Consider the following 13369-nt stretch of genomic DNA (forward strand, 5'->3'; position numbering starts at 1 on the left):
TTTTGAAGAAATATTTTTTATAAAAATGAAAAAAAAATTAACTAAAAATTTTATAACTTTTACATATATAAAGGTAACTTTTAAGTATTTTAAGTTAACTTTAATTTCGGTGTACAATATTTATTGTACACCACTTGTAAATAAGAATTTGTGAGACCTTATTGGGTGGTTGTGTATAGTTAGAAGACAAATACAACACCATGTATTCTTAGAACTTGGACATGAGTGGGGTTTTAAAAAGCTCGAGTTCTGCTTGGGTCGTTATCTTTGACCAATGGTTCTCAAAGCCAGAGACAGTGATTGAATGACAACCCCAGGAAATAAACAAGTTTAGTATGGGATCAGTGGTCTTTGCTTCAAAAATTATTTTGTTTCATTAGTGATCATACAGCATGGGAATAACTCAATGAATTGAGAAAAACAGAATTAATCTAAAATGAGATGAATATGATTGAATTTGGACTAATACAAGATACTCCATATACTTAATGTTCATTTCAAATAAAGTGAATGAAAGAAAAAGGTTTAGACGGAAATTTGAAACTTTGGAAGAGTGATATCATTGATACTGTAGATTAAAAATGACGTTGCCACAAGCATTTGTTACAACAAAATCTCTGTAGAGCAAATATATTCAGAATCGACAATGTACAGATCTCAGATCATTAGGGATCAAACATCAATATTAAACAAAATCAATATGCGAGCAGACACCCTAAACTGTCAAGAAAAAAGGAGGAACATCACATCACATCATTTGCAAATGTAGGTCCGCAGCCTGCTGGGCGAGCTCCACAACCATGGCATCATCGAAGAATTTCTGGATGCTCACATCCTCGGACATACCCTACAGTGCGGGTATATTAATCATCATTAGCACAACTGGGTTTCTAGATTCCTTAAAAAGCAAAGAGTTTCATAATGCTATAGAGAAAGAAAACAAGTGTACCTTTCTCCGTCGGGTCTTTACCATAAACTCTCTCGCGAGATGCTGGATAGGGGCAGGCTCAAGAGGCCGGAGGACGATGCCCTTGTCCAGTGGATCTCCAGGCACAATTGCCCAATGATCAAACACTGAAGAGCAAAAGGCCTGCCCCTGGGTATGGTACCTCAAGTCTGTCTCGAACCCGAATGACTCTATCACAGGCAAAAATGCCTAGAAAACAAAAACACAAGCCCATATTAAATTGAACATAATATTAGATGAATTCAACATGACTTCATACAGAAGGGAAAAGCTGCATTAATGTGATTTCAGTTGCAGGATCAAACCTCAAAGTGAACAATATACAAACATTGCATAATGTAATCACACTAGGATAAGCAAGAAAAAACCAACCTTCACAAGATACGCTGGGGTCCCCGGTTGTGGTACATCAGCAGTCACATGGCCACGCCTACGAGATAGAACTGTGTAGATCGCAGAAACACAATCTATAGGTGTTTGTATCTGGAAGAAACACAAATTTTACAATCATGGAAGAAAAAGCAGTCAACAGAGTAGTACAAGAACAGGAAACTGTAATCACCTCCACATAATAAACTGGCTCCATAAGACGAGGGGTTGCCATAAGGAAAGCTGAATAAGCCACGCGACGGGCTGTGGGGATTATTTGTCCAGTACCTCGATGTAGTGGCTCAGGAGCAATCCTAGCATCAACTATCTTGAATTTCACATTTCTGATTGGTTCATCACAGAGGGGACCTTCTCGTGCACCCCACTGAAAGCTTCACAAATAAATACAATAATTCAAAAGGAAATTAGAAGGTAGAACACCTGGGGGAGAGGGAGTGGGGGAGGAGAGGAGAAAGGTAAGAAACTGGCTTACCCTTGGACAATAGAATCCTTCACAGCATTCAGCAAGTTCTTGTCAACTTCACTAGGAAGCGTGTCATCTAACAGTATGTTAGGTCCCTACAAGTAAGATGGTTTTTAAACTACTTGCAAACACGAAATAACAGAATACAGCAAAAAGTATCACACTAGGTAACATCAAAACTAACCTGCTTATCTGGACCAAACGCCCATACCGAACGGGCAGCCAGCAAATCCCATTCGTATTTTGTTTGGAAAAACTCTCCCAGTTTCTTCCGAGGCCAGTCAATGCTCACAACTCCATTTTCAATATCCTCTGCAAGACCTCTCTCCAATGGCTCTGCAATCTGAAGAGGCAGGGTACATCAGTTACCAAGAGAACCATATGCACAGAAAGAACACTTGATCCTTCAACATCCAAATTAAGAATGCAAACCAGATGAAAAGCATACCATGGTTATTTTGTTCTTTTTGTTTGGTGTTTCAGCAAAACACTTCATTGATGAAGTCTCTACCACTGTTTCACAAAATGAGACAACTGGATCTGCTACCTATGAACAGTTGAAAACAAAGAAGTTCAGTATTCAATGGTTTGACAATTGGACCTTATCCTTTCATGTTCAAAGAGGAGTCCTTTCCTAACTCCCAAGTGCGTATACCATCCAAAATATGAAAACAAGATGTTGATCAGTCAACAAGGCAAACAAGGTTCGATAGCATAAGCTAAAACAAGGAATTAAGTTGGATTCTTCTGAAGCTCGAATGAAAGTTCTCGCTCTATCATCAGTTAACACCCCCCCCCCCCTAAAAATAAATAACAAAAAAGCAACAAGCTTAAAATGACATAAAATAAAAAGGCAGGAGAACAACAGACCTTCACTTCTACTTCTGAATAAAGCTCCCTCAGATCCTTCATGATAGAATCTAGGTATAACTCTCCAGTGCCCAAAATTGTATGCTCCCCAGATTCCTCTACTTTGGTAATGGCAAGTGGGTAGCTCTTGCTGATTTTTCTAAGACCCTCGACCATTTTCGGTAGTTCACTTGGATTAAGAGGCTCCGTAGCAGTTTTCACCACTGAAAGTGTATTGAACTGAAGAGGGCGAAATATGTATGCATCCTCATCAAAATCAACATTACAAAGTGTTGCAGTCTTCATGATTGAGGCATCTACACCTTCGATGAGAACCCATGAACCTGGTGGAGCCTTGCTTATAGGGATCCTATAACGAGCTTGGTAAACCCACAACTTTGTTACTTCTTTAACTGTCATATCTTCCTCATCCTCGGGTGAGTACCCTTCTCCTAACACACGAACAGCCTGCCCCGTTTGGATCGTGCCACTGTACACTCTACCAAAGGCATCAAAAACACTGCAATCTGCTTTTGGATAGAGTTTGGTAATATTAACCATAAGTGGCCCTGATGAATCACAATTTTCCATGGACTTGTAAACCACAGTGTCTTTTGGACCGGTATATATATGATCAACCTTTCTTGAAGAAGCTTCTTTGCCGCAAGGAACATGCTGAACTAGCATATCAGTGAAGCCTGTTGCTGTACCAAAAACTGTGCTACAGGCAAGTCTTAGCAGTGGCCTAACATTCAACCTGTAGGCTGCGTTCGGAAGTGTAACCCCAAGTTCTGCTAATGTCGCCTCCACACTCTTTCTATGCTCCCCAATGACCTGACTATATATTTTATACAGGGGTTCTAATATAAATTGAACAAAAGATCTTTCGCCTCCAGTTGCAGGAGGTTTTCTCTTAAAAGTTCTGCTGTCTGAATGGTAGTACATGTCTCCCCACAAACGAGAGGCAAACTTATTTGCATCAAATGCTACCCCATGCAGTTTTACGTACAGTTTTGCAAATGATAGCAAAGTGAATGACCATCCTGCTGTTGCACTGGCAAAGCAAACATTTCCAGCAGCTGGATCTATAAGCTGGACATCTCCAGCAGTGGAAGAGGCCGCAGTGATGTGGTTGTTGATGATTTCTAAAGTATGTCTTAGCTTATGGTAGGCATCTTTAGGAGGTAATTTCAGCTCTGTTATCAACCTGTCAACCTTCAAGAAAACAAGAACATAAAGAAAAAGTACAGCTACAAACATGGCTAGAGAAAATCGAGAAGAGAGATGATTAAAAGTACCTTATTAATAACGACAACTATTGGAATACGCTCCTGAGTTGCATGCCGAATAGCTCTCTCGGTATTAACCTTAATATATCCAAAAATGAATGAACTTAGAATGGTAGCAATTGAGACAAGAATCACAAACAGGACAATAGGACAGTGTTAAGCACTCATATAGCTGCATGATTTACTCTAATGGGCAACATGCCCAAACAGAGAACGTTAAGGTTGTACTTCCTGATGAAAAGTATGTAATAATATTATAATACGGAGTAACTCTTCAACATTTTTTGGTTTCAAATTCTCGTCAGTTTAGAATCCAAAGTTGTACAAGGCACATATTATGACATTTTCCCAAATTAGTTGCATTTGTCACAATCTTGAACAAATTAGCCAATGTGTTATCAAATCGTTGAAGTACGAAATAGACATTCAACAAGTAACTGTTATTTAAAATAAAATGACATACCCATGACAGGCCTATACATCTCCATAAGATACAACAACCAGCTGAATGAAAATGAAATCAATTACATAGAAACAATGGGCAAGAAAAAACACTCACCATGACACCTTCGGCTGCATCAACAACCAGGACAGCGCCGTCAGCAAGACGTAGAGCAGCACTCATCTCATCTGAGAAATTCACATGGCCCGGGGCATCCATGATATTAATCAAAAATGATTTGGAGTTACTATCCTCAAGAACAAGCGACATTGGCACAGACTTGATTGAAATCCTCCTCTCTTGTTCATCAACTCTCGTATCTGTATACCTATGCAATTAACGAGCATCAACCTATGGACGGATCTGGCTCATTTAGCGTATATTGACATTTTTTCCATCTCAAAATCAACACCTACCTAACAAGACATTTTGGCAGAGCTACCTTAAAAGCTAAAAAAGTGTCTAGTTTGACCCTCAATCGATAACCAACTCTAAACTAACTTTCTACACAGAGCAGTAATTATCACTATGTCACCCGTAAGTGAAACTCTGAAAGTTGATGATAGTGTTCATTAGCATAAATCTAATGTTACTAATTTCAGAACATACCAGCAATCGTCTACAGAAATTCACGTATATAAGGTTCATCGGGACTTTTCCAATGTATTTTTCATACCTAGAAATTGTCCATTTTAACAATTAGCAACCAATAACAGCAAGTTTCAACTTTAATTTACACTGGAGTAAATCATTTGTTTAAATAACTAAAATTGCAACATCACGAATCGCAAACAACAAATAATCAGGAGTAAGTGATACAAAAAATAAAAAAACTACCTCATATGCCTTTCATTCTTAGGATCAAAAGTAGAAATGTGGTGAGTCTGTTCAACAAGCATATCCATGAAAAGAGTCTTCCCGTGATGAACTTGGCCAACAAGCGCAACATTGCGAACCAAATTAGGGTTTGACATAAGACCGAGCATAAACTGAGTCGAGACGTAGGTAGACGAGTCTTTGACACCAAGTTCGAATTTTAGGGCTTTGACAGGCTTGATAATCGCCTGTTCAAGGTGGAGTTCATCTTCATCCTCAACTAGGGTTTCGACATCGTCGCCATAAACTTCTTCCGCAGTAGGGTAGTACTTCTTGTCTTCAGCGAGGACGACCTGGTTGTCGACCATTTCGATGTCTTCTTCGTCGTGGGAGATTGTCATCCATCCGTTGGTGGGTCCGGCGGCGGCAGAAGAAGGAGCTTCGTCGTCGGAGGGGCGTTTATCGGCGTCATCGTCAGAAGGGATATCGTTGTCGGAATCGTCCTGATCGGAGTCGATCTCAGGGCCTATGTAGTTGCCGAACTCGTCGTATAAGCTGTCATCCATTGCGGAGGAGGGAGGAAAAAATGGGAAGAAACGATGGAGGAAGGGCTTTTTGAGTGGTGAGCTGAGGAGTGAAGTGAGGGGTTTGGGGGTTTTAGGAGAGGCGTATGCTGGAGAGCCAAGTGAAGGCGGTGGAGATATTTGTTTTGGCCGGGTTAGAAATCTCTTTTGGGTAGTTTAAGATCTATAGATATTAGATAGTACTCCACACTAATTATTATCTCTATTACATAATGGAAGAGGGGAGGGTTATTTGCGTGCGTAATCACGCTTTTGGTGTCCCCAATCAAAAATACTAATATACCCTCTACACTTGCACAACTAAATTCAATTTAAAATCTGATTATATACTGATTTAAAAAATGTTGGATATTAATTCATTTTAAAAACTTAATTCAATAAATCAGGAAAATCATTTAAAAAAAACGATTAACCCAAAACCTTCAGCAAACCCAATCAATATCAAATTTTTGTGTTATTTGTTAATATTGATGATTTGATCTTGATCTTACACTATGCTTGCTTAAGGAGATCAAATTTACTTTTTTTATATTCGCACGCATCGCGTGCATATAAGACTAGTATATTTATATGTTAGGTTGAGTGTTAATTGTGGCCGAACTTAGTAGGGTGGATCGAGTGTTCGATCCCTACAATAATAATTGGAATGGGACTAATACCTATTCATTCAGAACTCGCTCTAAATTCGGATTAGCCGAGTGGAGTGATGTAAGAAAAGAATAATAAAAAATAGATTGAGTAAAAAGTTATGAGTACAAAATTATTCCCTCCGTCCCATATTAGTTGTTACATTTTTTTTTCGCTCGTCCCAGATGAGTTGTTACACTTCTAAATTAGGAATTACCCACAATTATTATATTGCTTCTCTCTTTCCACTAAATTTTGTTTTTTTACACCCTCTCTCATTCAATTAAAAAAATAACTCACTAACTCCTAACACATCTACTTTTTCAATAAAATAACAATTGATAATCAAATAACCACTGATCACCTACAACTTTATGCAAATGTAAGTGTAACAATTAATTTGATACAGAGGGAGTATATAAAAATAGATTGAGTGGTATATATTGTAAGTAAAGTAGAAAAAATAATAGTGTAAATGCATTAAATATTACTCCCTCCGTCCCGGAATACTTGACCTGTTTTCCTTATCGGGTCGTCCCTTAATACTTGACCTGTTTCTAAAGATGGAAATATTCTAACAATATTATATTATTTCTCACTCCACCCCTATTAACCCACCTACCCCTACTCCATACAAAAAATAATTAAAAATTCAACCCCTACTCTCCCCCAACCCCACCCCTTTACACATTTCCCACTAACTACATTAAAATAATACCCCACTATCAACTACTACCTATTAAATTAAATAAGTCAATTCAAGTCCCTTAAACTCTGTGCCGGTCAAATCGGGTCGAGTATTCCGGGACGGAGGGAGTAGTCGTCTACCAAAAATAGAATAAAAATATAATGCCCCTATTATTTTGAAACATCCATTTAAGGAAACCGTCCTCATCTATACCTAGTCTATCTATACCTAGTCTATACCTAGTATTTAAAAAGGGAAACCACATTTGATTAGATGACATGTGTCAATACATTGTCAAGGCTAGGGAAATCATGGGTGCACAATAAATTCAAATCAGAATAAATTGTCAAGGCTAGGGAAATCAAGTCGTTGCCTTGTTTTCAACATTAGAGTTGTTGCCTCTAAGTTTATCCTTTAAATCTAAATCACAACAGTAACCTAAATTCCTTCCATATCCTCCATATTATTCTTAGATCAACTAGATCCATACTTCATATCACCTAAATATCAATTTCCCCTAATATACTTTATTAAAATATTAGTTAAAGCATTAATGATCAAAGTTGCACCTTCTGACAATTGAGACCCAAAAAAGCAAGTGACACCTATCATAAAATTATCGACGAATAAGGTCATGTTCTCTTCACCATTGGATCAGATCTTATTAAATCATATCAGACCAGACCAATAACATTCATATCAGAACTGACTTTTTAATAATAATAATAATTATTATTATTATTATTATAATATATTATATAATATAATATAATATAATAATAATAATAATAATTATTATACTCCGTAATAATAGTGATCATACTAGATCAGATCAGCAATATGAAAAATCAGAACAGACAGATCATACCAGACGAGAACGGAGCCTAAGATTCCTGCAACTATGGGCTATACATCGATGATCTGTGAATTGGGTCACAAAAATAGTACCAAAAAAAAAGAAAATGAAAAGCATAGGTGGGCCTTGGTCCTTGGGCCAGGTCCAATAATCATAAAAATGTAAGAGTGAATGTGAACCGTAGGATGAGAAACGCAGATATAAAATGAGAGCATTATCTCTATTACATAAGGGGAGAGGGGAGGGTTATTTGCGTAATCACGCTTTTGGTGTCCCCAATCAAAAATACTAATATACCCTCTATACTTGCACAACTAAATTCAATTCAAAATCTGATTATATACTGATTTAAAAAATGTTGGATATTAATTCATTTTAAAAACTTAATTCAACAAATCAGGAAAATCATTTAAAAAAAACGATTAACCCAAAACCTTCAGCAAACCCAATCAATAACAAATTTTTGTGTTATTTGTTAATATTGATGATTTGATCTTGATCTTACACTATGCTTGCTTAAGGAGATCAAATTTACTTTTTTTATATTCGCACGCATCACGTGCATATAAGACTAGTATATTTATATGTTAGGTTGAGTGTTAATTGTGGCCGAACTTAGTAGGGTGGATCGAGTGTTCGATCCCTACAATAATAATTGGAATGGGACTAATACCTATTCATTCAGAACTCGCTCTAAATTCGGATTAGCCGAGTGGAGTGATGTAAGAAAAGAATAATAAAAAATAGATTGAGTAAAAAGTTATGAGTACAAAATTATTCCCTCCGTCCCATATTAGTTGTTACATTTTTTTTTTCGCTCGTCCCAGATGAGTTGTTACACTTCTAAATTAGGAATTACCCACAATTATTATATTGCTTCTCTCTTTCCACTAAATTTTGTTTTTTTACACCCTCTCTCATTCAATTAAAAAAATAACTCACTAACTCCTAACACATCTACTTTTTCAATAAAATAACAATTGATAATCAAATAACCACTGATCACCTACAACTTTATGCAAATGTAAGTGTAACAATTAATTTGATACAGAGGGAGTATATAAAAATAGATTGAGTGGTATATTGTAAGTAAAGTAGAAAAAATAATAGTGTAAATGCATTAAATATTACTCCCTCCGTCCCGGAATACTTGACCTGTTTTCCTTATCGGGTCGTCCCTTAATACTTGACCTGTTTCTAAAGATGGAAATATTCTAACAATATTATATTATTTCTCACTCCACCCCTATTAACCCACCTACCCCCTACTCCATACAGAAAATAATTAAAAATTCAACCCCTACTCTCCCCCAACCCCACCCCTTTACACATTTCCCACTAACTACATTAAAATAATACCCCACTATCAACTACTACCTATTAAATTAAATAAGTCAATTCAAGTCCCTTAAACTCTGTGCCGGTCAAACCGGGTCGAGTATTCCGGGACGGAGGGAGTAGTCGTCTACCAAAAATAGAATAAAAATATAATGCCCCTATTATTTTGAAACATCCATTTAAGGAAACCGTCCTCATCTATACCTAGTCTATCTATACCTAGTCTATCTATACCTAGTCTATACCTAGTATTTAAAAAGGGAAACCACATTTGATTAGATGACATGTGTCAATACATTTGATTAGATGACACGTGTCATCTATTCTTTCCTCCATCAGTTTGGTTTTTTATTTTATTTTTTCTTTGTTGTTTGATATATTATACAACTCTAATCGCCTCTTTCACTCAATCTTCCTCATACAACATCAATTCACCAATCTATTCATTCAACATTTTCCACTCCATCTTCCCGATTAAAATTCAATATTAATACATTATTCAATTTATGTATTCTTTCAATTTTCAAAATTTACCTCTATTTAAATCATATATTCTCTCTAAAATCACAAGCTCAATAAAATTAGAACTTAAAAAGATAGACTAAATAACCACTATATACAACTGCTCGTTCTTTGAACGGGCTCAAAAGCTAGTTGTTTCAAAATGGAGGGAGTGCATGAGAATGAATAAATTAATGTACAATTAAAATCACTAATTTTGAAATAATAAATAACTAGTTTAGAACTCGTGTAATGCACAGATGATACTAAATTTATTTGTTATTATTACTTCACCAATAATTTACAAACAAAATAGGTAATGTAGTAAAATAAATTTGATGTGTGACATTTGGAAAGTATAAATTAATTACATATGGAATAAAATATGAAATCCGAAGTTGTGCAAAAAATTGTTTAAACTGAATAAATTTGAAATTTGATGTGTTAGATTGTAGTTTTTTTTTTGACATTAGCTTAGAGGAAGAAACTACGATAACATAATAGAAAAAGAAATAAGAGATTCTAAAGCCCCTGTTGCGAGAACATGCGCTTGATGAATCCTGAATTTGTCCACTTTGATAATCGAGTAGTAGGTGAAGTTTTCTAGCTTAGCTTGAGCCTTGATATCCAAGATCGTCCAACTAATACAAGCGTCAATCGATTTGTCATCCTGTAGCATCTCTACCAATGTGTGTGAGTCCGAGAAAATCATAATGAAAGAGATATCCTGGCTAATCACCCATCTCAAACCCATTAGATAAGCTTGGGCTTCAACTTGCAAATCCGACTCTACGTAACCAAAAGAAGCTTCCCCGTATACCCGTTGCCTAGTGTCCATTTGGTGGTCGAGGTACCAGCCCATATATCCCGGCGATCCCTGTTTCCCTTTTCAATGAACCATCCACTAGAAGGGTTTTCACCTCCCCTCCCATCCCCTGATCCGACATGGTAGCTCTAACGAATCCCGATGAGTGAATAAGGTATGGATCTGGTGGTTCAAGATGATGTATGCAAATTCCATTGATATCCACCACCATTCCATGCAGTGTAATTCCTTTATCTATGAGTGACATGATATAATCTTGCGAGATGACCATGACATGGAATACATAATCATTTCTTGTTGTCCCTAAAGCCCATAGTGTACTAAAAAATACTAAGCACTTGGACTATGAACCCCATCACGGATGTAAAATTTGTAAGGTCATGAACAATATATTCATGCGGAAAAACCATAAAGCCATAAATCCAAATTAATTGCCACATAGTCAATTAGCATTATTTAGTATACATACTATGTGATGCGTGCCTTCCCTAGCTGCTCCGGAACTGAACAAGAACAAGTACAAGACTCCAAATGTCGCCCCTCCGTAGAAAGTCCACATCACGTCCGGATTCGCCTTAGATTCAACCAGTTAGAATATTCTCTAAAGTTTTATGCACTTTGGAAACTCACAAAAGTGATAGGCAAATATTAATCTCCCTTGAATTTAATGCATTGTGTGTTGTATAAATTGTGATCATGAACCAAATGTTTAAAGGGTGGAAATAGGGAAGTATAATCCTACTAGGAATCAATTAACTAAACCCATTAGAACTCTAGTTAATTATTATTATTAGAACTCTAGGGATAATCAAACACTAAGTATTTAGATCTATCCTAGATATCTAATTATTGTTGGATTAGGAAAACAAACAACTTACGACCCAAGTAACTTGGCGCCTAAGTTATGCATGTGGGCATTGGGCCTTGGCGCGCAAGGCTTGCTTGCCGCCCACAAAGCCTTACAGGCCACGCTGCCTTAGCGCGTGCTGCATGCCTTACTTGGTTGCTGGCCCATCGCTGCCTCATCGGCCTATCGCTGCCTTGTTGCCTACGCTAGGCGTTGGGCTTCATGCTCGGTGTTGACGCTGGGGCTTGTGCCTGGCGCTGGTTTGTCGAGCACGTGAGCCTTGCTCGTCGAGTGATGGGCTGGCTCGCTTGCTGGCATGTCGCTAGTCGTGCTTCCGATTTGTTTTCAGATCCCGAAATTTATTTCTGATTCGAACAATATTTACGTTTTCTTTAATATTTCCGATTGCGATAATATTTCCCGATTTCGACAATATTTCCGATTCCGGTAATATTTCCGTTTCCGGCAATATTTCCGATTCCGACAAAATTTCTATTTCCGATAATATTTTCCGATACGAACCATATTTTTGTTTCCGATAATATCTTCGACTTGGATAATATTTATATTTCCGTTATGAACCATATTTCCGTTTCCGGCAATATCTTCATTTCCGGCAAATATCCCCTTTTGCCTTTTGATGGTTTTAGCTCCCACTAGAACCAAGGTCCATCATTTCCGAATGACGATAAATAGAGTACTTAATGAACATTATATTCACTTAAATACTTGATCCGTTTACGTACTATTTGTGAGACCCTACGGGTGCAACCAAGAGTAAGTGGTAATTTTCAGTGAGAGGGTTAAAGGGAGAGGGAAGTACTCGAAATATTAAAAACGCCATAATAAAATATGTGGAGGATTTATGAACTTTAATTTTGGATTTTCATAGCAATAAAACTCAACACCTAGTCCAAATTGCAAACAATAACTTGGCGCGATTTCAATTTAAAATGAAAAAACGAGTTTTTCATACTTAAAATGAGATTTACTTTATTATAATAATTACCACTAGAGGTATATCTTAAGAAAAATATAAAATATCTTTGAAGAAAAAATAACATTACTATTTTCTTGTGTTTTTGTAAAAGCAAAATCATGAACCATTCTAGAAAAAAAGCGATGAAGAAAAAAAAAACATAAAGAATTTAGATGATCAACAAAGGGGAAAAGACAAAAAAGAAATGGAAGAAAATCCATAATTAACTTCACTTAATAGGATTCGAACCCTGGTCATGTGGGTAAAATAGTATTTAAGCAACCATTATGCTTCAAATACTATCTTTAATTTGTTATAAATGTAAGTTAATTATACATAACTTAACTATTTCAACTGTAATTAATTCCCCCAATATCAATTTTACAGTTTTTTTCCAAAAATAATGGGGGTCCCTTTGAACCCCTCTAGGGGTACATAGGTCCGCCCCTACTCCCCCGTGGGTGTGATAAAGTGACTCACTTTTCATTGCCTCGCATCTCTCAAGGTGGCGTCAGAGCAGAACTCAGGGATCTCACCATCCATCCAATGATCCTTGCCTGCTACAATTGATTCCCCATTCCCTACTTTCCAACTACAACCAGGAAGTAACCAGTTCCCATCTTTATCCAACCTCTGCATCCCTGACGAAAGTCCATTTCCTTACAACACCACATCCTTAATTTATTGTTCATATTGCTGACGGGCATTTCGCCCAACAATGAATGCGGGCTATTAATAATTCTCCACGTATTTTTCATAAGAAGGGCTTTATTCAATCCTGACATAGACTGAATCCCGAGCCCTCATAACCCTTTTGGTTTTTGAATTTTATCTCTACTAGCGCAATGCATTCATGTGATGCTCTTTATTACTCCAAAAAGAACCGACCAATTAGAGCATCAATTTT

At 36.9% G+C, this 13369-nt stretch overlaps 1 protein-coding gene across 1 annotated transcript; it reads right to left on the reverse strand.

Moving 5' to 3' along the window:
• Positions 1 to 536: 536 nt before the first annotated feature.
• Positions 537 to 5938, reverse strand: LOC110790093 (110 kDa U5 small nuclear ribonucleoprotein component CLO). The gene is made up of 11 exons (XM_021994837.2): positions 5238 to 5938; positions 4518 to 4728; positions 3968 to 4036; positions 2691 to 3884; positions 2269 to 2367; positions 2005 to 2163; positions 1830 to 1915; positions 1530 to 1728; positions 1340 to 1450; positions 950 to 1156; positions 537 to 847 (listed from the first exon to the last, which is right to left on the reverse strand). Exons 1-11 carry the CDS (start codon positions 5780 to 5782, stop codon positions 749 to 751), a joined length of 2979 nt encoding a protein of 992 aa, XP_021850529.1. The 5' UTR covers positions 5783 to 5938; the 3' UTR covers positions 537 to 748.
• Between the last annotated feature and the right edge of the window lie 7431 nt (positions 5939 to 13369).

Source organism: Spinacia oleracea, chromosome 2 (assembly GCF_020520425.1).
Source record: "Spinacia oleracea cultivar Varoflay chromosome 2, BTI_SOV_V1, whole genome shotgun sequence".
Taxonomy (NCBI): Eukaryota; Viridiplantae; Streptophyta; class Magnoliopsida; order Caryophyllales; family Amaranthaceae; genus Spinacia; species Spinacia oleracea.

Excerpts from the sequence above, each read along its gene's own strand:
- LOC110790093 (XM_021994837.2), bottom strand. The coding sequence starts at position 5,782 with ATGGATGACAGCTTATACGACGAGTTCGGCAACTACATAGGCCCTGAG. Across the intron at positions 4,729-5,237 it reads AAGAATGAAAGGCATATGAG|GTATACAGATACGAGAGTTG; the intron begins GTAGTTTTTTTA and ends TTAATTGCATAG. Across the intron at positions 1,916-2,004 it reads CGTTTGGTCCAGATAAGCAG|GGACCTAACATACTGTTAGA; the intron begins GTTAGTTTTGAT and ends TCTTACTTGTAG.